The sequence below is a fragment of the Didymosphaeria variabile genome (genome assembly GCF_027946475.1).
Source record: "Didymosphaeria variabile strain IMI 356815 chromosome Unknown scaffold_3, whole genome shotgun sequence".
Taxonomy (NCBI): domain Eukaryota; kingdom Fungi; phylum Ascomycota; class Dothideomycetes; order Pleosporales; family Didymosphaeriaceae; genus Didymosphaeria; species Didymosphaeria variabile.
Window position 1 is genome coordinate 3,686,621 of NW_026611622.1, and position 23,784 is coordinate 3,710,404.

The 23,784-nt window shown below is 50.3% G+C and overlaps 6 protein-coding genes across 6 annotated transcripts; 4 read left to right on the forward strand and 2 right to left on the reverse strand.

The window, feature by feature from the left end:
- Positions 1-572: 572 nt before the first annotated feature.
- N0V89_004545 (uncharacterized protein) lies at positions 573-2,281 on the forward strand (the record flags this gene model as incomplete). Its single annotated transcript, XM_056213329.1, has 4 exons — positions 573-626; positions 841-1,214; positions 1,653-2,194; positions 2,253-2,281. 4 exons carry the CDS (start codon positions 573-575, stop codon positions 2,279-2,281), a joined length of 999 nt encoding a protein of 332 aa, XP_056073637.1.
- Positions 2,282-2,474: 193 nt separating this feature from the next.
- N0V89_004546 (uncharacterized protein) lies at positions 2,475-4,202 on the reverse strand (the record flags this gene model as incomplete). The annotated part of the gene is made up of 1 exon (XM_056213330.1): positions 2,475-4,202. One exon carries the CDS (start codon positions 4,200-4,202, stop codon positions 2,475-2,477), a length of 1,728 nt encoding a protein of 575 aa, XP_056073638.1.
- A 962-nt stretch (positions 4,203-5,164) lies between these two features.
- N0V89_004547 (uncharacterized protein) lies at positions 5,165-6,388 on the forward strand (the record flags this gene model as incomplete). Its single annotated transcript, XM_056213331.1, has 2 exons — positions 5,165-5,317; positions 5,426-6,388. 2 exons carry the CDS (start codon positions 5,165-5,167, stop codon positions 6,386-6,388), a joined length of 1,116 nt encoding a protein of 371 aa, XP_056073639.1.
- Positions 6,389-9,741: 3,353 nt separating this feature from the next.
- Positions 9,742-11,642, reverse strand: N0V89_004548 (uncharacterized protein; the record flags this gene model as incomplete). Its single annotated transcript, XM_056213332.1, has 4 exons — positions 9,742-9,813; positions 9,872-10,966; positions 11,023-11,132; positions 11,189-11,642. The coding sequence occupies 4 exons, from the start codon at positions 11,640-11,642 to the stop codon at positions 9,742-9,744; spliced, it is 1,731 nt and encodes a 576-aa protein (XP_056073640.1).
- Positions 11,643-12,662: 1,020 nt separating this feature from the next.
- Positions 12,663-14,092, forward strand: N0V89_004549 (uncharacterized protein; the record flags this gene model as incomplete). The annotated part of the gene is made up of 4 exons (XM_056213333.1): positions 12,663-12,953; positions 12,998-13,324; positions 13,382-13,787; positions 13,836-14,092. 4 exons carry the CDS (start codon positions 12,663-12,665, stop codon positions 14,090-14,092), a joined length of 1,281 nt encoding a protein of 426 aa, XP_056073641.1.
- A 1,903-nt stretch (positions 14,093-15,995) lies between these two features.
- Positions 15,996-22,302, forward strand: N0V89_004550 (uncharacterized protein; the record flags this gene model as incomplete). The annotated part of the gene is made up of 3 exons (XM_056213334.1): positions 15,996-17,960; positions 18,009-20,789; positions 20,845-22,302. The coding sequence occupies 3 exons, from the start codon at positions 15,996-15,998 to the stop codon at positions 22,300-22,302; spliced, it is 6,204 nt and encodes a 2,067-aa protein (XP_056073642.1).
- Positions 22,303-23,784: the final 1,482 nt, after the last annotated feature.

Below are 23,784 nucleotides of genomic sequence, written 5' to 3' on the forward strand. Positions count from 1 at the left end.
TCAGCCCCTACTGAATTATCTTGAATTAATGATTAGAAGTGCACACCGCAACCTAGAACGCAGAAGATCCAATGGTCTGGTAGACGTGGGCCACATGCAAGCCACAGGGCCTTTTAAGCTCGGACATGCACAGAGACATGGTTTCATATGTATGATATATTGAGGTGTGTTTGGTTCTGCAATGGAGACAGGCTGTATTGCCCGATGCATGTAAGCCTTGGGCCGACGAACCTTGCGTGCCACCCTTGCGCTAATCAACCTTGCTAGTGTTAGGCTACCACAACCAGTTCCCTCATACTTGCTTATCAGCTGATAAACGGGTCACTCCAGCCATGTCGATGTGGATTGTTTCCAGGATGGTATAGATTCGGGTTTTGCGGGATCTGCCTTGTCTGAAATCCGTCGCCAAAAACATCAAACATGAACTAGCAGGCTGAGTGGCAAGCGGAACCCCACGTCACCGTTGGACCCCAATGAATCCCCCTGTGAAGTCGAGATACAGCCTCCGCAACTTGGTCCCCGCCGCTCCGCGAGGCCCTATCCATTCCATTGCACAATGCAAACTTGCGACAATGGCGAAGAGCAGATCGAAAACAGACTGGACGCTCGCGAGGGCGAAAAAGAGGGTAATGCAGATGATGCAGGCCGCTTAACAAAAGAACACCTCCATCAAAGAACCGCATCAAAAAAGAAAAAACCTCTATCGTTTTATCTTGCATTTCTTGCTTTGAACATCAGTACAGTTGTTGTGTCCCTCGATGCCACAGCCCTTGCAGTAGCAATTCCAGTATGTTTAACCTTCAAAACATCTCCCTCCCACATGTCGCTCACAATGCCTAGATAATCACTCGCGAGCTCAACGGAACGACCTTGGAGGCATTCTGGTCTAATCTTGCTTTCATGCTCACTGTTGTCATCAGCCAGCCAATCTATACAAGCGTCTCAGATGTCATCGGGCGCAAACCCCCATTCTATACTGGCTTCGCGATATTCTTCGTTGGGTCTATAGTCTTTGCTCTAGCAAAAAGCATGCCAGTTCTGATTGTTGGTCGTCTACTGCAAGGGCTTGGAGGCGGAGGCCTGGATGTACTCAGCGAAGTGATACTAGCCGATATCACGACGCTACAGGAACGTCCACTGTACCTGGGTCTACTGGCGCTCCCCATGGCAGGAGGTGGTGTGTGCGGGCCTATAGTTGGTGCCGCTCTAACTGAGTACGTAACTTGGAGATGGATCGGGTGGATCAATCTGCCCTTGTGCGCTTTGGGATTATTGTTAACTGTCTTCTGCCTCCGTCTGCAACCTCTTGATCAACCTGTCAAGGATCGTCTTCGCCATCTCGATTGGCTAGGCTTGGTGGGATTCGCTGTTGGTTGCACTGCCTTTGCGCTGCCACTGAGCTGGGCTGGCGTTTTGTATCCTTGGTCATCCTGGAAGACTATACTCCCCTTTACTATGGGCTTTCTGATATTGGTTGCCTTCGCCTTCTACGAAGCAAAGCCAGCGGAACCTATATTTCCCCATCGCATTTTCTCCAGCGGAACAGCTGCAGCAACAATCGTCGGGGCAGCACTACATGGAATGATCTTGTATAGCGTCATGTTATACGTTCCGTTGTATTTTCAGTCAGTCATGCTGACCACCTCGATCAGATCAGCGGTCTTGGTCTTACCTGGAAGTGCTACAATCATCGCCTTCAGCGTTCTTGCAGCCGTCATTGTCGAGGTGTATCGGAAATACCGCTGGATCATCATCTGCAATTGGGTGATTGCATCTTGCGGCGTCGGACTGTGGGCTCTATGGTCTCCCGAATCATCCGTCGCTCAAACAACCGGCTTACAAATTTTCGCTGGCATCGGCATCGGAACGGTCTTTACGATGTTGACCATTCCCAACCAGACAAGTGTGACAGACGTAAATGACTGTGGAATCGCGGCCGGTGTTCTTGTTTCCTTCCGGTTGTTTGGTGGGCTGATCGGCCTGGCGATATGCGCGGGAGTCTTCAACAACGTCTTTGAGAACAACATCTCGTCTCTGACTTCCGTTCCGCAAGAGCTTGAGCTGCTTAGGGATGTTCGAGAAGCTGTCAGCTTTATTCCTGCTTTAAGAGAGATCGATTTGGAACCTGATTTGCTGAGCCCCATACTTAAGGTGTACAAGCAATGCTTCAAGGCCGCATTCTTGACACTCGCGGGTACTGGGGTTCTTGGGCTTTTAACGTCGCTCTTTATAAAAGATTTGACGCTTGAAAGGACTGAAACCGGAAGGCAGCTATTTGTAGCAGAAGCTTGTTAAATACCAACCCCGTCCTAAAATTACATGCTCTTCTTCCAAGAAGAATACTATACAGTGGTTTCATTGTCGCAAAAGCTACGCCTACAACGCACTAAATAAGCAAGCAGTACCAGTGGCAGACTGACCGATCCAAAGGCTAATCTGAGTCTGCTCGAGAGCATCGCTTCTGAACCAGAAAGTCACATCACCCTCTCCCCTTGCTTCAAGAGCGTAGCGTTGAACGCCGGAACCGTTACGCCAACAGCCTTCCCACCCTTAATCTCGAACACAAACTCGTCCAAGCTAACTCCGTGCAACTGGAACTGATCAATGTATCTCCACGTATCGCAAGTCGGTGTCCCAGCATCTGCCAGCGCGCTAACGTCCTGGAAGCTCGCTCTGAATACCATCTGCTTCCCGTCGCCGCCCACATTCGTCGGATATAGCCGAAAGCTCAGATTCTCCGGGTCGATACTATTCAGCTCAGCATACGCTGCTCTTATATCCTTATCCCCCAAACGGAAGTGTGACACAGAGAGCCCTGGGCTGCTATCAGTCGCCTGCGCAACAACCAGCGTCATGTTAGAATCAGAAACATAAGTCCCAGCGTACGCCGTCGATGCCTCTACAATCGCACTCTGCTCCAGTGCAGGTATCAGCTCCGTAGCAATAATATCCGCATGCGCATTTAGATCTGGGCTTCCCTCGCTATCCGCAGCCAGGATAACAAATCCCATGTTGTAATCTGGTACCAGGCCGATGTGAGAGGCGTACAAGCCTACGTTGCCGCGGACTTGATAGACTGGTATCACGGGGGAGATCGGCGTATCGGACAGAGAATAGATCTCCCAGGGGCGACCCACGGAGTTGACAAGGTTGGATGTGTGCGAAACAGGTTTGAGCCAGCGGCGTGTGGTCGATGGAGGGAGGAGTGTGGAGGCGAGGACGGCGCGGAGGGCGGTGGACATATCGTGCGCGGAGGATGTAAGCCCGTTGTACGGACCTTCGATTGCGTTGAGAGAAGCGCTTTGCGAGGGGTACGTTAGAGCGGTACTGTTCTGCGTCGATGGTTGGAGATACGTTGTTCGCGAGAGGTTCAATGGTTGGATGATGGAGCTCTCGAGGATTGACTCGTATGGCTGGCCGGTTATGGATTCTAGAGCGTAGGCCAGGATGATGAAACCGGCGTTGGAAAATATTGGAGTTGTTCCGGCTGCGAAGACCGGGGCGCGGCGGCCAAAGTACGACAGGAAGTCTGCGCGTTCGCAAGCTGCTGAGATAGAGTCGCAAGGAGCTGTAATGGTCGCATTCGTCAAGCCGTTGAGCAAGGACTCAATTTCGCCAGTCATGTTGGATGGAGCGTATCGCCCGATGCCTCCCAGATGCGCAGCGAGATCTCCGAGAGTTACGTCGTCCCAATCGACTGATATACCAGAGGCCGTGCCGTTCGCAGCATCTAGGAGTTCTGGGACCCATCTACTGACGGGATCAGTCCAGTGTTGTTCTCCAGCCTCTATGAGAAAAAGCCATGTCGTGAACAGCGTCGTCGAGTCACCGATCTGATAGACAGTATCTGCGTCGACTTCTAATGTACCGGAAGTCTCATTTGCAAAGGAAGGTGCCGTGTGATGATACTCGTACAAGAACGGTTGCGTGGAATCTGTATCTTCGGTCGAAAAGAGAGCGACACTGAAAGATGTGCTGGAGGATGTCGGCCCGAAGGTTCCATTTAAGCTGGTCACGTAGTCGTCAAAGGCGTCTGTCAAGTTCTTTAGTCCTGATTGGAGTATTGGTGATGCTGAGAGCTGTGTAGGAATCGGAAAGCGCGGTCCCAAGAGTGGACAAGGCGAGAAAGGGACGTCTTCAGCGTAGACATGCTTTGTAACTAGCGAGAGAAGTATGACGGATGAAAAGGCCTTCAGAGCCATTGTAAGCGAAGAGAATAGAAAGCAAACACTATGAGCTCAATACTTAGGAGAGGAAAACCGCTTAAATGCAGGTACTTAGTGCTGGCATGGTTCCCTCCATAATCAAATGCTCGTCGCGGCCTGTGGATCTACATTACGATTCGTAACTAAGATTGAGGCTCAGTCTTACGGACATCTCGTTTTGCGGGATGCCTACGACCACAGCCATCATCTTCACCCTGAAGAGACTTTCCATCCGACGCTCGTGGTTGATAAATGGGGATAGCGAGAACGCAGAGGCCCAAAAGAAGTCTGAGAAAGTTGGCATGTAGCTTGCGTCCTTTGATTGGTTCGGAGAAGGTCAAAGGCGGAGCCGTGTCATCGATGCACAGACGCTAAACCATTTCGGACTCACGATGCGACGTCTCACTGCCACAATCTTTGAGCGTTGAATGCACGTCGGAAGAGCAACCCTTTTCCACCTCGTCTTCTCTCTGTGCTTTTTGAAAATGCCAAACGTCGGCCGTCCCTCTAGAGCTTGTCTGACTTGCAAGCGAAGAAAAGTCAAAGTATTATTCGCCGGGTCGTTCATTGGCCGCACTGACGAAGATCCATAGTGCTCCGAGACACCTCCCAAATGCCGTTGCTGCGCAAGACTAGGCCTTGTATGCGAGTGGAAAGATGTATCGGTGTTCCGTCAACAAGAAGACTGGGCAGAGCGGTTAGTCGTGCACAGAGTGAAGCAAGCGAAGTTACGCCGCGGCGATGTCCCGGTAAAAGCATTAGGAGCGCTAGCACCAGAGCGTCCATTACCAAAGCAGTCGACGATCAATATGGAGAACGCTGCTCTGCATCGCTTTTACATGGAGTATGCGTACACATCAGGGACCTGTCCATTCCTGTATCTTGTTGCGCCCATGTTTGAAGAATCTTCGACGCCGGCATGCCTTCACAGTGCAGTGCATGCTGTCTCTTTAGCGACAATGGCAAGGCATCTCAAACGTCATGAGGTCATGAAAAATGCACAGGGATGGTATGGGAAAACTTTGAAGAATCTCGCCAGTGCGTTGAGTCAGCCCAAGGTTGCGAAGCATGATGGTACTCTTCTTGCTGTCGCCTTGCTAGGCTTATACGAGGTAAGTCATATGTCCAAGCGAGATCGATTTCCAGTGTATAGAAAGACGATCAGCTGAACCGCGTCACTAATTCTAATGTACGGAACGTCACACTGACACGAGTCTTAGACAGTCATCTTCAGCGGTACCGCAGGGAAGAAAGAATTGAATGACATCCATAGTAAAGGGCGCCTAGCGGTGCTCCGTCTGAGGGGACCAGAACAGCTGTCAGGAAAAATCGGACGCAACTTGTTTACACTCCTCTACCATCAGCAACTCATCGGATCATTCTTCGACGGCGGTGCAGTCATGGAAGAATATCCTGTTTGGATGAAAGAATGGTATCCAGAAACACCAGTGTCAAGACTCGAGACCTTGATGCATGAAGTCAGTGTCTTGGTGTCCGGGGTGAAGAAGGCTATAACCAAAAGGCACACATCTACATTGAGGGATTTGCTGGAACAAGGTAAAGAGATGGAGAATACTCTGGCTACCATCGTCGAAGAACTTCTTGGATCATGGCCTCACCCCGATGTGATATTAGCACGCATGATCGGAAACGAATGCGCAGCCGATATACCCCAGCAACTCGAGTTCGATATTGAAAACCTGAATCCCAACGATATGAACAAATACCTCATGATCACTCGAGCGCTTGTTGCAAATATGTTCCGCGCAATACGTATCCAGCTTCTCCAGGCGCTCAACTCGGCTGTACCATATCTTTTTGAAGCAGGAGTCGGTCTGGACTTGGATTTTGCTTTGCTCGTTGAGCGTTCGAGCCAAGTCATGATGCGGATCGCCGAGAACATCTGCAACGACCTCCCTCTCGCCATTGGTGACTACGACGATAACAGTCATCCGCAGATACCACGCATCCACGGGCGCGCGATCAGAGCCTGGGCCCAACTATTCCCTTTGGAAAGCGCAATGAGCGTGACGTGGCTGTCAGATCAACAGAAAGAGCGGCTGACACAGTTGATGGAGTACACCATGGGAATTTTGGGGATGCACATGCATAATAAGGCTACAGGTGATGTAGACTACACGGCATTGATAGCGGTACGGCAACTGGAAAGTAACGGAGCGTAGAGAACATCAAATTATAGTTTCTATGAACTTTTGAACGAGATGTCATTTCGCTGAAGACTATTCACACGGGGGAAACTTAGGATTGGGGCGTACGCAAATGAAAATTACATGATCAAGCGCACTCGCTGATTGGTCATGACCACCTGCGGCGGTTCACCAGATTGTGAAAGCCAAAACGTAGTAAGGTAGGATCCCATTTAGTTATCCGTTCTGACCCAAGAGAGCGAGCAGTGTACTTTCCGACTCTAGCCGTGGTCCAACCATAGCTCAAATTTCACCGTGCCGCAAATCTCAGATGCCACCTCTTGCGAATGTACAGCATGATACTGTTAGCTTTATCTCGTGATAAATCATGACGTTCGCCCACTAATCTTTACTTTCACGATCCTCAGGGCCTCCAAGGATAAAAGTGTCGCACAGCTAGGACATCTCCCTCCGAGGGTTGAGTCTTCCTGTGTATGAATTCTCCGTTAACGGTGGAGAGTGGGCATTGTTCGGGACGGTTGGTGAAGCAGAGCTGCCGGTCCATATAAGAGCTGCTGTCGTAGTGCATGATCGAATCAACGTCGTAGGGCGTAAGAAACGTCATTGGCAATGGCCACGGCATGAACTGCGTTGATATAAACCCAAGGGAGCGTGCAAACACATAATCGGTGCACAAGCGGTTCTGTGCCTCTTGCATACTCATGGTCGGGTTCTGGACGAATGCCCTCACCATGGTAGCTTGGAAGCCTGCCAATTTATCGCAGCGAAATTTGACGTGGGCGTCACCTAGAGGAGTTATTGTCATGTGACTAAGAGTGGAGGTTTATTACCTACGATCCGAACGCTGATGCTCATGAGGGAATCCCATGACATGACCAAACTGAATTGCAGAGTTAGCTTATGCTATTAAATGCGTGAAATTGTGTGTTGTCTCCGGTCCGACCTACCTCGTGCGCTAATGTAGCCTGCAGAATATCTGGTGGATCAGGTCCCGAGACAAGATGATGACATCCTGGCGGCCCTTGTGCCCAGTATCCCAACGAAGACTTTGCTCCGTCCTGTTGCTGAAAGTGGATACTCAGGGCACGTTTATCCATTGCACCGTGCCATGTTCCAGGCTGCTCGAAGCTCTGGTAGTCGTTGAAGTAGCAGTACATTGGTTGACCATGTACGTCTAGGGCTTCTTCAAAGGACAAGCTATGACCATTTTCCGCAGAAGCAAAACCGCCGAGAGCATTCCTCCATATCTGTATTGCAACGCCAATGCTGTGACTGAGCTGCGTCCGCGCGTTGATGTTGGCGTAACAGTAAGTAATCTTAGCATTTGTCAGTTCAACGTCCCAGAAACGTTTGATATCGCTCCGACCATGACACTGAAATTCAAGGATTTGAAGACTCACCTTGCCACCGGGCCATGTAGTTCGAGGACCGCCGGTTAACGCGTCGGCGGCACGCTCGTGGAGCTTGATACCGTGGGTCGTGCAGTTGTCGTGAGAGCCCCAGCAAGACTCCGCGCCGACAAGCGACATGATCACGCTCAGCGCAATGAGGAACATGAGTTTCATCATTCCGAAGATGGACATACTTGTTCAAGTCTAGATTCTGTAGCTACTCAATAAGTAATGGAGCTCATCGTGGCAGATAGAAACTTACTCGAGGGGTTTGGTAGACCGTTGAATCTAGCTGAGCGAGGGGCTATACGGAGTGTTCCTGTGTTTTTGACTTTATATAGGGCAAGGGGGGTGAACAGAGCACACGCTAATAGAAGGGTCAGCCTGTTTGAGGAATGGTCTGTGTTCGAATGGTTGAAGATTTCGTGCACAGGGCAAATCCAACGACGTCACGCGTTATCGAAACAGAGAATTTAGGTGCATACATTCTGTAGTAAGCCACTACAGTCCGTAATTTGACTGCTTTGTTTCTGCCTGCGTTTATACTTGTAGTAATTCAACGTTCATCTGCGTGGCTTCCCGTCCGGGCAGTAAAGGTTCCGTGCTTCTGTCAACCCCTGTAAGTCATTCACCCCCGCTGTGCTGCAACTGCAGAGCTTCAGGCGCGTTTAATTGATACTTGAAAATTCGACGCCGAAGTTACGACTGTACATGTGGGTACATTCATATGGTTCGGTCCATCATGAACGTTGAGATGATGAGATTCTGGAACAGTTCGGGAATCCAAGTGGTGAGGTCGCGGATAGGTTTAATGGTGTAATCATCATCCAGAAGTGTCATGCTCAGTGTTGATGTGTAGAGAAAACTACCATCTATTTCTAATTCAGGATTGAGATCCGCGGTATTGGCGCATTCTGCATAGCTGTATCTTCCCTTCTAGCCAAATGCCCCTGGAAGTAGTGGAATAGCCCTCGTGCGTCACTTTCAGGTCCTAAAGCTCCTGCTCAACTTTTTGAGGCTCGCGATTACACCCTTTGTGGTAATTGCTCGGTAATGCGGACTGCGTTACTTTCAAATTGTATCAATGCGCGCTGTTGATGTATCTCGCTGAGAGGCCATAGTGTGCTTGTGAGTGCCCACAAACGATCTGTAATAGACTAATATCAGTTTCTTGGAACAAGCTACAGAGTATAGAAGAAGTATCTACACGAGCGTAACTCGTACGTAGTTGTAATGGATTAGAATTAACATGTTCGTATGATTCTGCATATGTGACATTTGGAGACCCAATGCTCGAGTGGCCTCATTCCGAGCACTGTAATGTATCGCGGCAGAGCCGTACACATAATATGAGTCTCTCGTATCATAGCGGTCGCCGTAGAGGCCGCAACGACGTCAATGTGTCTTTCTTTGAATTTCCAATGAGAAATTACTCATGTCGACCTCCGCATTTTAGGGGTCAAAACTCGGAGCAACGGAGCTCTGTGTGTAAGAGCAGTTGAATCCACAGATTGTATCTGACGATATGAAGGCGATATGACCGGACATAATAGTCTATTAAATTCACTTGTCTACACAGGGTGTGTCCAACATCTTCTTGCCCAATCATCCCCAAGACCAGAATCTGCCTTAGGAGTTGCTCAAAGTTGGTACATGGCAGTGTTGAACTGTAGTTCTGTGGTTGGCGAGCGATTCGAACGTTGAGCGTTCCAGGTGGGAGTATAGCAGCGAGAGGCAAGCCCCGGCGCAGTGCGCTTGGTATCAGTGCTAAGCTTACTGAGGCTTGTGCATGTCAAAAATGATAAGATGGCTGATATCGGTGACGGTATCGGGACGAGTGAAAGCTGTTGGCTTTTTTTCAGCCAGTGAGATTCCTCTAATATGAGCGAATTATGGATTTGCCACGTTGTACCGGTGGAAAGACGATCCGTATAGATGTGTCAAGATTGAAGTTCTCTTGCCCATGGACTCTCCGCTCTAATGCACAAATCTGAAGTCCAATCGCCTGCTTGCTGTATCGGTAGTAGTCTGAATGTAATTGATACGCTCCTATACGTTCGTTAGCCCACAAACTCGATTAGAAAACCACGACCGTATGATGACTTACCTCATACGACATAGCCTTCCACTTCCGATCCCGATCCTTGTTTTTCCACACATAATAGGCTTTCACAAATAGGAACCAGGCTATCGAGGTAATGTTGATGATAATCAGGTTGCGATTACCACGCCTGTAGTATGGCTTATCGTCCTCACGATAAATATTCGACCCGATGACACCTCCACACTGCACCATCATATTGTATAGCGCGGCGGAAACCGATCGCGAACCAACATTATTCGAATTCGTTGAAACCCATCCAACATTGATAGCATGGCAGTACGGGTAACTAAGAAGAACGGTGATCAACGCGTATGTGCCCCACTGGTTCTTGATGAGGTTGGGCCAGGCGTAGAGCGCAATGACACAAGGTAATGTCCATAGGTTCTGCCAGATAGCGATGAGCGCGCGTTGGTTAAGCTTCTCGCTTATCCATGTGATACTCAGAAGAGTAATAATATGGAAGACTGCAGACGGAATGACGAGGAGTTGGACATTGATGGTGGTAAAGCCCAGAGACCGTAGAACCAGGGTCTGATAGTAGTTTACCGGAGATTGAGGAATAAAGCATATGAGGCCCACTATGTAGAGTGGCCAGAGATCATAGTCTTTCATCGAATTCCAGAGCCTTTTGGGTGTAATGGCCTGACGGTTGTGCATGTCGCCTTTTCGGGGATCGTCACGGAGGACTCGGTTGACAACGATTGTGAGTTCTCGGTCGGTAAACCAGCCCTTGGGACGGTACCAAGTTTTTGTTTGAACTGCTGATGCTGGCATGAGGAAAAAAGACGCGATACCGATGAGTAGGGTGATGAGTCCTTCGAGCAGGAAAAGCCATCGCCATCCCGCCAGACCGTTAACGCCTTCCAGATGGAAGATGGCAAAGGCAAGTAAGGATGTAATGATTGTGGTGACACTCAGCGCAGTCCAGAAGAAGCTCAATCGGATTGGTAATTCGCGACCTGTGTAGAAGTAGGACAACCAGAGCACTAGATCGGGGATGAAACCGCCCTCTAGAATTGCTAGAAGAGCCCGGGTTGCCAAGAAACTGGTCCTGCCTGTCAAAGCCGCTTGGCTCATAGCAACGATCGACCAAAGCACCTATTTTCGATGAGTATTGCTTTTGTAGTATAAATTTCAGTGTGGCCACAGCTTACCATCTGGGTTGGAATCCATCGATCAGGACCTATCTTCTTTGACAAGAGCTGAGAGGGAAGCTCGGCGAGCAAGAATGAGACCAGAAACACAGTGTTTCCCGTGTTGTAGTCTATTGTTCACTGAGCAAGACATTCGAGAGAAATCTACGAGAGAGCAACAACGTACCATTTGTGGTCAGCTTCAAGTCTTTGAGGAAGGTGCCAGACACAGCTTGGGTCAAATTGCCACGATCAACTTGCAGACTAAAGAACATGGTGCATGCCCAGAAGCATACCCGCAAGTCTAGCTTCCGTATAACTCTCTTTTCTTCTTCGTCTGTCCAGGTGGCAGTGGGGTCGAAGACATGTCTGCATTCGTACTTCGCTTTTCCATACACATCTTTATAGTAAGCCGCAACTTCGGGGTCCGCAAAGATGTTGCCGGACAGACTGTCGTCGGAGTCGTTCGAAGAGAAGACAACACCGTCCTTGGAGATGACGTTTCCTCTCGCAGTGACAAGTTCTGCGTCTTTCGCGATGCCCTGCGGTGGCTTGTTGCCGGGTTTCTCGATGGATTGAATGGAGACAGTGTCCGCCTGAGCGGCAGTTGGAAGTGCGTCTTCGACCGCAACGCTCGCCATGACGATTGAGGTGTCCGAACTCTTGCGAGCGAGCTGGATGAGTCTTTGGGGTCCCCGGAGCCATATATATATACATTGCAACATTGCTCAAGCACCCAATCGCGTGAAGTATGATACCAATTTCGAACGGCAGTAGGTCCATAGCCATGCGTGTAGCTCGAATAATGGAAGATGCTCATTGCGTGCGCATGCGGGTCATGCAAATAATTCTGAGACCCGCTTCCAGAGCACAATCGGCCCGGTATCCAGGAAAGATTGGTGGATTAGGATATGAACCTGAGCAGCCCAAGACTATTGCAAGCTTCGCCCGGTATTATTGGCGGAGTGAAGCTTTCGACAGGCTTTCACGGTCGAGCTTCGACGCCTCAGGCGCCAATAGCCAGCTCAATATCAGCGGCAACGCTCGCGCGAATCGGAGATCGATGCATCACGTCGTTTTAGAAGATATTGTGCTATCGCGATAAGCGTAGAGAAGGCGTTTTGTTCGGTATTCCGAAGCGCTTTTATTCGTCACCCCCGTGCCTGGACTCTCCAAGAAGACTGACCCAGGGATGGCATGTCCAGAAAAGCTGCCCAGGTGAGGTTTGACTGCACCGACAGTAGTGACCGGTTGATATGGAAGAGCCTGCAGTTAGATAGTATCCGCGTCCCGATCTATTTGCCCATGTGTTGGTCTTTGCCGCAAATCGCATGTTGAAGCTTGCTCTGCGCTAGCTCCGAGCTTAAGTTCGTCGTCATCAACCCCTCGAAATACGCGATATTGCGAATCGAATGCTGGCACTTGCGCAACAACACCGCACACCTTCCCCGAATTATATCAGTATGCACGCTTGAGTAAAGGGCACACACATGTTCGTATCCGAAACCACTCGGACGGAGTTGCGTCCGAGAGCCATGAATGCCGGCATCGGATAAGGAGCGACAGTGTCTGGTGATCTAGGTTCCTTGGAGGGTGCGAGCCCATATAAATACGTGTATTGTTGACAGTAATGCGGCACATAAAATCGTACTGTGAGAAACATGGCGACAGAATTCATCGGCCAGGCAGAGACCGCTGTCTCAGCGCCCATTACGCCCAGAGAGTTTCCAGAGCGCCTCGCTATCCGAGCTGACTCTCCCATCGAGCAAGATCAGCTTGATGACCAGAAAATTCCCGTTGAACAAGAGAAGCCAGTCGAGCAGGAAAAGTTTGTCGAGCAAGTCAAGTCTGTAGAGCCAGAAAAGTCAGTCGAAGAGGTAAGATCGGTCGAGCAAGACAAACCCAAGATTCGCCGCGTCATCGACGAAGAGGGTGGCAGCACTACCGCAACTGTAAGCGTCACCGATATATCGTTGATCTTGACTGACTATTAGAGTACCCGCACTATTTGCCAGTATGGGACCACGGTGAGAAGTACCCACCCTGGGAACGATTCACCCATACCGAGCATGGCAAGGACGCCGACCCCAGCTTCAAAGACCTCCTCGTCGTCGGTTCGAAGCTTCAACATCTCACTCCTTCTACTGGGTCCGAAGTCACCGGCGTCCAGCTGAGTAAGCTTAGCCACGCTGGAAAAGACCAGCTCGCGCTTCTTGTCGCACAACGCAAAGTCGTTGTGTTCAGAGACCAGGATCTTGCAGGTCTTCCTATTCAAGAAGCTCTTGAATTCGGTGCATACTTCGGAAGGCATCACATTCATCCAGTGAGTGATGGTCGTAGGAATCAAGTGAGACATACGCTGAAATTAGTACGATGCCAGACAAGCGGTGCACCTGAAGGTTACCCAGAGATCCATCTGGTTTACCGCAACGGTGGCAACGGCGAATTCGACAGCTTCCTCGCGAACCGAAACAGTGGTGTAGCATGGCATTCAGATGTGACATATGAAGAACAGCCTCCGGGCACCACATTCCTGATCATCCTCGATACACCAGAGGTCGGAGGTGACACAGCGTTCGTAAACCATGTCGAAGCGTATAATCGCCTTTCCCCAGCTATCAAGGAGCGCCTTCACGGGCTTACAGCGGTTCACTCTGGATTTGAACAGGCTGAGTTCAGCAGAAGCCACGGAGGCGTCGTGCGACGCGAACCTGTGAAGCACTCTCACCCGCTGGTCAGGACGCATCCTGCCACTGGTGAGAAGGCACTGTTTGTAAATGGCGGCTGTGAGTAATATTTCTTCATTTGCACAATTCTTGACTGATCAGCGGTAGTCACTCGCTCTATTGATGGCCTGAAGAAGGAAGAAAGCGAGTATCTGCTCAAGTTCCTGCTAGACCACATTGGTCGCGGTATTGACTACCAGGCACGCGTGCGCTGGGCGCCGAAGACCGTGGTAGTTTGGGACAACAGGTTGACCTCTCATTCAGCGATTGTCGACTGGGTGACTGGAGAGCGCCGCCATCTTGCAAGGATCACGCCTCAGGCGGAGCGACCTTATGAAACGCCGTATGCGGCGGAAGCCAAGTAGTTTCGAACAGATTCTGTCATCCATAGCGTATCAAAGTTGCTATGGATCTATTAAGCCTTTTTTGGCGTTCTCATAGAAACACTGTGTGATCAGTGAGCCAGCGAGCACAACGCAAAAGGTACACTCACTGTATCGTCTAAGCGATTTTTTGCACAAGACTGTGCGGATTCATCTGCAGCCTCCACTTTCCAAATGTATTCGGCTAAGAGACTCCTTGCCCTTGTCGTTCTCGACGCAGAATAGCGTGTTCTTTATAAGCTATCCAGCGATCTAGCCACTAGATCCAGTGCGCCTCTGCGAAGACATCACTGAATGCAAGGTCGGCAGATATCTGACCGACATGAAATCCAATTGTCTTAATTCCGCTCGCTTTCAGAACGACATGATCAAGGTTTCCAACTCGTATCTTGCCGTACCAATGGAATTCCAAGTGAAGCAGCGCCTCTATCTTCGGACTAAGACATCGCGCTAGCCAATCAGGTCGTTGATGCCACCTGTCCGCCAAACTAAGACCACGGGCGCAAAATAGCTCTCAAGCGTCTCAACAATGACAAGCTTCCAGGTATGCGTACAAGCAGGCTTGTATCCTCCGTGTCGATGAGGTTTAAGAGCGTGGATGGTGAGTCTTTCCGTTCTTGGATATCTCGATTCGCGAGGGCTTTGAGGTTTGTAGTACATGAATTCGTTGAGATGTCGTAGACCATCCCGCCCTGATGCGGAGGCCCATAGGCATGACCTCACCAGATGTTCCCAACGTTGAATAGGTCACCCGCATGTCCTGACCTATGGACTGAACATGCCCTACGCCTTCGGAAAATACAGCGTTAATATGTTTTACGTCATTTAGCAAGATTTATAGTCTGGTCGATGTGGATAAAACAACTGTCCACGGACGAATGTTACGTCTAGCTCATAGTCGTTACCTATGCGATTGAGAAGCTCCCCGGTCTGTCGTTGGGTTTGTTGGTTGATGAATTGCAGAGGCGACGATATAAGGTCGCTGCCATCTGGACTGGTAACGTAAAAGATTTTTTCTGAACGTTGTTCTAGTTCTGTGAATCGATATCGGCAGTGGGGTCTCAGGTGCCGGACGGCGTGCGAGAATCACAAAATCGAGGATCAAGTTCTGAAGCTCTCGGGGAATGGATGCGACATGGCTTCAAAGGCTCGCACAGGAAGATTCCACAGATAGGGATTCAAGAGGAGTCGATGTTGAAAGGGAGAATTGTGTGGTGTGGTGTGGTGTGGTGGCCAAGTATGCCTAGGACTCGTGTGATAATCGCTAAGCTCAAAGAGATTAGTGGCCTGAGGCGGGGTCCACCGCAATTGCCATCCTGCCTGTGCCTTTGCAATGCCGGTCTCACGCATGTTCGTGACCCTGAATACCCATTCGCATGTGGATCAATAGCAGTACTGTCTGTTCGGGTGTTCGTCGCTCTTGTTTTCTCCCACCTTTCGCACAGCTACGCGTTTGATGTCCTACTTTTCGGCACTTTCATCGCGTGCTTTAAGGCAGCGTTCGCGGGAAGAGTCGTGATCTGACATGCATTAGGTCCTATCTTTCTTTGATCAATATTTACCCAGAACTCCACCAGCCAAAGATGTCACGGGAAACAAAGCATTCTGAGATCGAAATGCATACGCACGAGAGGTGAATGCGTTGTCTCAGGTGCCTGGGCCTATGCTATGCTCAAGCAATAACCTCTGGAGCCGACGTCATTCGTTCTGCCTACGAATCCGCCCGAGCCTAGTAATATGACATATTCACCCATTCCCAAGACATTTTGGGTGCTTACCCACCGTAGTTAGGGGGCCAAGGCGGATGCCTAATTCCATCAAAAGCGAAGCGCATCCTTCCTCCCTTTCAACCTTCTGCGCCCTCATCTCAAATCCGCGATATACTATGTCCGATTCTGCAAGTAAAAGTAGCGACGATGGTGTCGTACTTATTGAATGGGATGACATCAGCAACTACAATCCTGATCAGATCCTCCCAGAGTCTTCAGAGCAGATTCAAAAGATACGCACATGGCTGAACCCTACAGAGTATGCGCTCGCCAGCGGAGAATTCAGCAAGCATCTCGCATCTCACCTACCCGGTACCAATGCGTGGTTCACTTCAAGCGATGCCTACCGCGGTTGGCTCAAAAGCAAAAAAGATGGGCTTATGTGGATCAAAGGAATACCTGGTTCGGGCAAGTCTGTTCTCGCCGCACATCTTGTGAACGAATTGGCCCAGTTCGAGTCGGGTACTCCGGTGTTGTACTTCTTCTTTCGTCAAATTATTGACGCGAATCATGAGGCCGCTGCCTTGATTCGTGACTGGCTGGATCAAATACTGGTGTATAGTCCACCATTGCAGAAGCGGCTAAAAGAGTTAGTAGAATCAGGACGATCAGTGACTAGCATCACAATGGAGGATCATTGGTCCAACCTAAAGCTTGCAATCAACGGGCTTCCTGGCCAAATCTTCTGTGTCGCCGACGCACTCGATGAGATGGATGAGGGGAACGACGATTTTCTTCGATCTCTGGCTGCATTCGGGCAGTGGAAGCCTGATAAAGCAAAGGTGCTAATCACAAGTCGGCCGGTACCGATCGTGGAATTACCCTTACGAAACTTAGATTTGCTAAGCATACGCCTACATGAGAAAGAAGTTGACATTGATATTGAGACCTACGTCGAGCATGGCTTGAGGTCAACAGACATAGCGCCTAGCGACCAAAGGCTCATCAAGGAAGCTATCCCGGGCCGGGCAAACGGCCTCTTCCTGTACGCAAAACTAGCTCTGGATGCTTTTCTTGAATCGGGCGCACGCATCGACGATGTCCTTCAGGCACTTCCTACCGATCTGCACGACATGTATACACGCCTACTCCGTGAACATGCGGCTAGGTCTGGTGTGCCGCACGATATCCAGCTGCTCGTCCTTCAATGGGTGACCCATGCTACACGTCCACTGCGGCTTCTAGAACTTGCAGAGATGCTCGATACCACATATCCTTCAGAGGCGGAATCAGATCTGAAGGCGAAGAAAAATCTTGTTCGTGCAGCAACAGGACCCTTGCTTGAAATACTGCCAGACGAGACCGTCTGTGTCATTCATCATTCTTTTACAGAGTACCTGAAGTCTGAAACAAGAGATGAAGGTCATGGTGGATACCCGATACTTCGTCCGGGTCCCACTCATGGTCGCCTTGCCATTGCGTGCTTGTCTTATCTGCAGTCTGGATGCCTCGATGCTGTGGACATCTCGGGAAATGAGTATGTCCAGGCTGATAATACTTCATACAAAGACACGGCCTGCTCAAAAGAGGAGCAGCAAATTAGGTTGCGCTATCCATTCTTCTTGTATGCAGCCACCAATTGGCACACACACGTCGCCAGATCTGCATCAGCAGGCTTACCGCAAGCTGAATTGAACACTGTCGTTCACAGTTTCCTGCACAGTCCTGCAAGAAGAAAAGCGTGGTTGAGGTTGCAGTGGTCTGAGCAGATCCACAGCCCTACTGCGCTGCACGTGGCGGCAAGGTATGGTCTGTACGACTACGCTCAATACCTCGTTCAGAGTGGAGCTGACGTTGACGTGCACGATGTATCTGGCAAGACACCTCTTTGGTTAGCTGCCTCTTCGGGGCATCCGGATATTATTAGATTATTGGTCCATGCTGGAGCAGACCCAGATGTGGACGACGAAGTGAATGGCTTGAAGCCATTGCATATAGCAGCACACGAGAACCAGGCAGAAGCTGTCAGGGCCCTCCTTGAAGCTGGAGTCGATCCCTTGACTGAGCGGACGCGAGACACGCCAGCAGAAGGATTTGTTTGCGGCAATGGACCCACGTCTGTGGGGCATACTCCGTTGATGGTAAGTCATCCAACATCATTACGCTGATCACGAAGTAACTTGCAATAGTACGCATGTAAGAATGGTCATCTAGAAGCTCTAAGTGCTTTCATTCCATTCCTGCATGATCTAGAGGCGGTTCATCGAGCTCTAGAATGGTCTGCATACAAAGGCCGTGTCAAGCTCGTGCGTCGCATTCTACAGTACCCTGGCGTACAGGTGAACGCCAAACCACGTGGAGACACCGCCCTCGTTGCTGCTTGTCGATCCTCGAATCGTGATACAATTGTGACGTTGATTCACGCTGGAGCCGATCCGACTGTTCTTTGCGAGAATTGGGGTCCTGAATTTGGTGACATGTACTCCGGTAGCTATGGTTGCTTCGCAGAAACAACAGAAGAACGTGTAAAGCGAGGCTTCACTGCGTTGCATGCTTTGTGCTCAGGATTCCGGTACGGAAGCAGCAAGACGTTCAACGCAGAGGAGTCGCAAGAACTAGTCACGTTGCTGATTGACAAAGGAGCCAACGTCAATCAAAAAGAACATCAAGGAGACACTCCCCTTCACTATGCAGTCAACACGCCAGTCGCGGTCCGTCTGCTTCTTGAGGCTGGTGCCGAAGCAAACGCTGTCAACGATGCAGGACAGGCACCATTACACCTTGTCACCTCACCCGAATCAATCAGCTTATTGGTCGAGATTGGTCACGCGGACATCAACACACCTACCCGCTATTTCCGCCAAGATGGGCAATCACCTATATGGATCCTGCTGAATAGTTATCATGTCAATGCGACGCTCAAACTGCTGGACTATGGGCCAGATCTGACCCAAAAAGACAAGGATGGAAGTGGACCTTTGCACTTTATACTTAAACAATCGAGTGCAGATGTTCCCGTCTTGAAGGCCCTGTTAGATGCAGGAGCCGATCCTAACGAGCGAAATCATCTTGGCGAGACGCCGTTGCTTTGCATGCTCATCAACGGAAGGCATTCGGAAGCACTCCTCGACCTTCTACTCGAAGCAGGTGCGGACATAAACGCAAAAGATGTGGAAGGCTTGACCGTTCTGTCTCGCGGGGTGAGCGGTGGATCCTCTTATGATTCAGAATACCAAGAGCTGGAAGCCTTGCTCAAGAAAGGAGCGGATCTCGATGTGCGCGATTTTGATGGACGAACGCTGCTTCACATTGCCATCTCCGGCCACGAAGACACAAGGCGTCAAGTAACCAAGTTCGACTACCTGTTGCAGAAAGGTATGGATCATACAGCAGTCGACTATAGGGGGAACACACTCTTGCATAAGCTAGCTCCTTCATATGCACGGAAATACCTTCCCCTTGCAAGGCAGCTCCTCGCCTTAGGCATCGACCCCGATCAACGCAACAATGCGGGAAGAACCGCTCTACATGTCTTAGCAAGCAGGCTACCGTCCGGGTATCGAGCGTCTTCGAGCTTGCCAGGCCCTCGGAATATCTTTGAACTATTGATATCAACGTCCAAAAACATCAATCTATCAGATAGTCAGGGCCTCACAGCTCTTCATCTCGCAAGCACTGTTTCCGAACGCCATGTGAAAATACTGCTTGATGCAGGGTCGGATGCTACGATCGCCAGTTTCCAAGGACTCACGCCACTTCATCGTGCGGCGCGCGCAGGGAAAAGCAATATCGTGGGGCAAATTTTAGAGGCTGGCAAGACCGCAAAGCGTGATGTGGTCAATTTAAAAGATGAGAAAGGGCATACTGCGCTATACTACGCTTGCAGGTCCGGGAGACCAGAGACTGTCAAGTTGTTGCTTGATGCTGGGGCCGACGCATCAGACAGAAGTCTATTTACCGCATGTGCGGATTACGAGGAAGCAGGGCCAACTTCTACTTTCTACACAGGTTATAGCTCAAAGGAGTTGAAACCATACAAAGATACCACTAGACTTGATGAGATCCTGACCATGCTAATCGACAATGGGGCCAACGTACGCGACATGCATTACGTTAGTCCCTCAAGTGGGGCAACTGAAGTATCGGACTATTCCGTGGACTGTTTCGTGCGAGCAAAAGAGCTATATACGGGAGCCTCAATGTCCAATTCAGACGGTGCGCCGAGCATCTTATTCACTGAACACGCCGCGAAGATTCGCAGAGATGCTCAGCTTCGCGCAGTGTCTGAGTTCAATGTAGTGAAAGGACAGCAAAACTGGGATCTAATTCTCCATTTATTGCAGCAGCGGCAGTATCATACTATGGAAGTACTCTTCCACAAAGGTGTCAGCTTCCTAGAAGACGTCGACAAGTACAGCCATCGCTCGAACATGCATGTCTTTGTGCGATTGGGCTTCGCCTCACTCGTGCAGCAGATAGGCGACCTTGAGGCCGAACGAGAATTCGAGAAAGGCCAGTGGCATGCCTTTAATGACAGTTCGAGACGCGGTTTACACATAGATGTGGACCCCAACGCGGATAAGAGTAAAACTATTCCGTCCCTGCTAGAAGAAGCAGTCAAGAATTCACTGCCAAATATGGATGTTGTGCGTCTCCTAGTAGAACGATTTCACGTGGGTGTGGATGGAGTCATGCATTACCTAGCGATGGGTATTCACTGGTGGCACGTTGCTCAAGCTTTGCCATACCTTATCTTGCAAGGAGCAAACGTAAATATTCGAGATCAAGGAGATCATGGTCGCAGTCCTTTGCACGTTGCTCTTGCCAAAGAGAGGTCATATCATGATGACATTCATGGCATATTCCAAAAAGAGGCAGCAACAGTGTTGATCTCAGCTGGAGCAGACGTGAATGCTCAAGATAAGGACGGAAAGAGCTGCCTTGCTCTTGCATGCGATGATAGTGCAATGGTATGTGCACAATCATGTGACCCAGGACTAGTTCACTAACGATCCCCGGTTCTAGGTCAAACTGCTAATTCAGAAGGGTGCCACTGTCGATGCACATGCTTTGTTTGCTGCGCTCAAGTATAAGCTCGTCGATGTTCTCGAAACGCTCCTCTCTACAGGAGTCGATCCTAACATACGCCGACCACCTGATTACAACTCACGAGGTCATGTTGGTGATAAGGTCTCCGCCTTGGAGGAGTTTCCGCTCTGGGTCGCAGCAACACGACACGGTATTGAGGCAGAGAGGACGCTAAACGAGAAGCGGAAGGCTACGGACACTGCACTAAAGCTCGTCAACCTGCTATTAGCGCACGGAGCGGACCCATTTGCGATGTTTGAGAAAAAGAATCCGAGTCACGTATCAAAGCGGGACGATGGGGCCATTGAAGAGGAGGGCCACGATTCAAGCTTGATCTCGGCCGAAGAATTGGACGCTGAGAGCGAGCTCCAGACTGTTTGTATCTTGCACGACCTCCTGGAGAACGACAGCCTAGTTCATCCACTACTCACATTGTCAAATCTTGATCCACAACGGAGGGACTCTCGCGGTCGTACTGTATTACACGCCGCATGCAGAAGCCGAGCCGGTATACGAGCACCGATTGATACACTTCTCACGGAGATCGATCCAGAACGTGAGGATCCTGGAAATGAAACACCGTCCTTCTTGCATCACCTAAGCTCTCGAGGTGCAGACGTACTCGCAGTGGACAATGATGGACGGAACATTCTACACCACATGCTCGCTGCGCCAAAAGTCCATCTTAACTCGTGTCACCCAATGCTTCGGGTGCTCGCTCTCCTCTCTAAAGCAGACACCGCGGCTTTGATCAATCAAACTGACGTGTATGGTAATACGGCGATCCACCTAGCGCTGAGATACGCCATCTGGCAAAGTGACGCTACGCTAGTGGAGGCTTTGCTCGCAGCCGGCGCCGATCCTTCTGTGCAGGATAACCGAGGGAATAATGCTCTACATATCCTAGCATATCGCGTGCTAGAGAGTGAAGCAACTCGAGTCCTGTTCTCCAGCATGCTTGAACACGGCCTTGACGTCAACACCAGGAATGCCTCAGGTCAAACTCCAGTCTTTAACTTGAACAAACCGTTCCCGAGCTATATCGACCAGGTCGCATGCAACAACGAAGAGTACATCACACCTGCACAAACCCTGGCTCTCTTCGAAGACGCAGGAGCGGATCTTTTCCTGAGAGACAAGCAGGGAAGAGGATTGCTGCATTTTGCTGCTAGGTGGACAGGAAAGAACCGTGCGACGAGATTTGAGCTGCTAGTGAACAAGGGCCTTGATGCGATGATTGAGGACGAACGGAAGAGGACAGCGTTGGACGTCGCTGCTGCGTGCGATAACCAGAGCGTTTTGAAGCTATTTGATAAGGATAATGTGAGGAACAAGGTTACGGCAGAGGAGCTGGAATTTGAACCTGAGTACGAAAGTGATGGCTTGGGGTTCTGAGCGAGTTACACCAACGATAGGAGGATAACACAAAGATATATTCAGCGTGAACGGGCCGTTCGCAGTGTGGCTTTGTCGGAGTGAGGGAAGGGTCAAAGCGGCAGACTCAGATTTAAGATCTCCCTTGCTTTAAAGCTAGTAAGGTGTATGTAGGAGTAACGCGGAAGGTCCGCTGGAGACTGTGGCCTGTTGCTGCCGGGTCCTGCTGCATGCTTACGCAACAACATCAGCTGTTATACGCGTCTACGAATGATACCATAGGTAATGGAGGGTACGCAGAGATCGACTTTGTTGTGGGGAAGTTTTACCTGTCACTAATCTAAACCACGTTGCACGACCCTGAAAGAGGGTACGCTATTCACGCTCAGCCTCAAGCTACTGCGTGTGAACAGCCCAGCCACAGCTTCCTGCACTGTTCAGCTCGTGAGGTCCAGATGCGTCTTATCTCACCGAGCTCGTTCTTCCGTGCGACAACATAATTGGGCATTCGGAATCAACAGAACCCTCCAAAATATCGTGGCTGAAACTCAATCCCTGCATTGGATGCATGTCGCTACGATATCATGCACACCTTCCACCACCTCATGGCACATGTCGCACGTCTCTCGTGGCACAGCAAGCCCTCAACTGGAACCTTGGAGCGGACCCTCGTTGCCGACAGCTCCACCCAGCTGCGCAACGACATCACTTGCGCCACAGTGGTACATAAGCCTGGAATTAACCCTGCATTCCATTCACCGCCAAGTGCTCTAAAAGCTTGCCGAAAGCTTGTGCCTTGTTTTTCTGAGGCATTTTCGACGCCAAGGCGCGTCTCAGAAAGCTTGGTTTAGCTTAGCGGCTGACTGATCCCTGCAACAGCATGCCACAATCCTGCACATCGGCGCCCACGGACGCGCGCTGGTCACGAAGCGCAGCACATGCGGCCAATGATAGCCGTTGAAGGTGGAGTGTTGCAGTGGCTGACGTGGCTTAGCTGATTGTGATAGATTGCTTGCATACCGATTGAGGTAGAGGAGAGGGAGTTGGCGAATGAGAGCGGGAACAGTGGCAGGATGGACGGGAAACTGGAAAGATAGGACCGCAAGGGTGTGGTTGGGGTGCGGGATCATGGGAGACTTGATCGGGCCTAATGACGCTCAAGGGAGAGACGCGTGGAACCACTGGCTGGGGAAGGTTTGCTCCTTGGACCTGCGTCTAGGAGGACAGGTATAAAGCGGGCGGCTGCCAACTTTTGGTGGTTTCAGTCCATCACCTCACCAAGTCACTATACATCAACCCACCGCCGGCAACTAATCGTGTTCTCATCACTCACTCTTTGTAAGCCATTCCTTCAGCCTCCTTAAAGTGACATCTGCTAACGGGTGCTGCCAACAGAAATCCCCGCACTCGTCACCATGAAGAGCACTACCTCCTCCATCTCTTCAATCATCAAGCCGAAGCCCATCAAGCCAACATGCGGTGAATCGTGCGACTGCTGCGGCT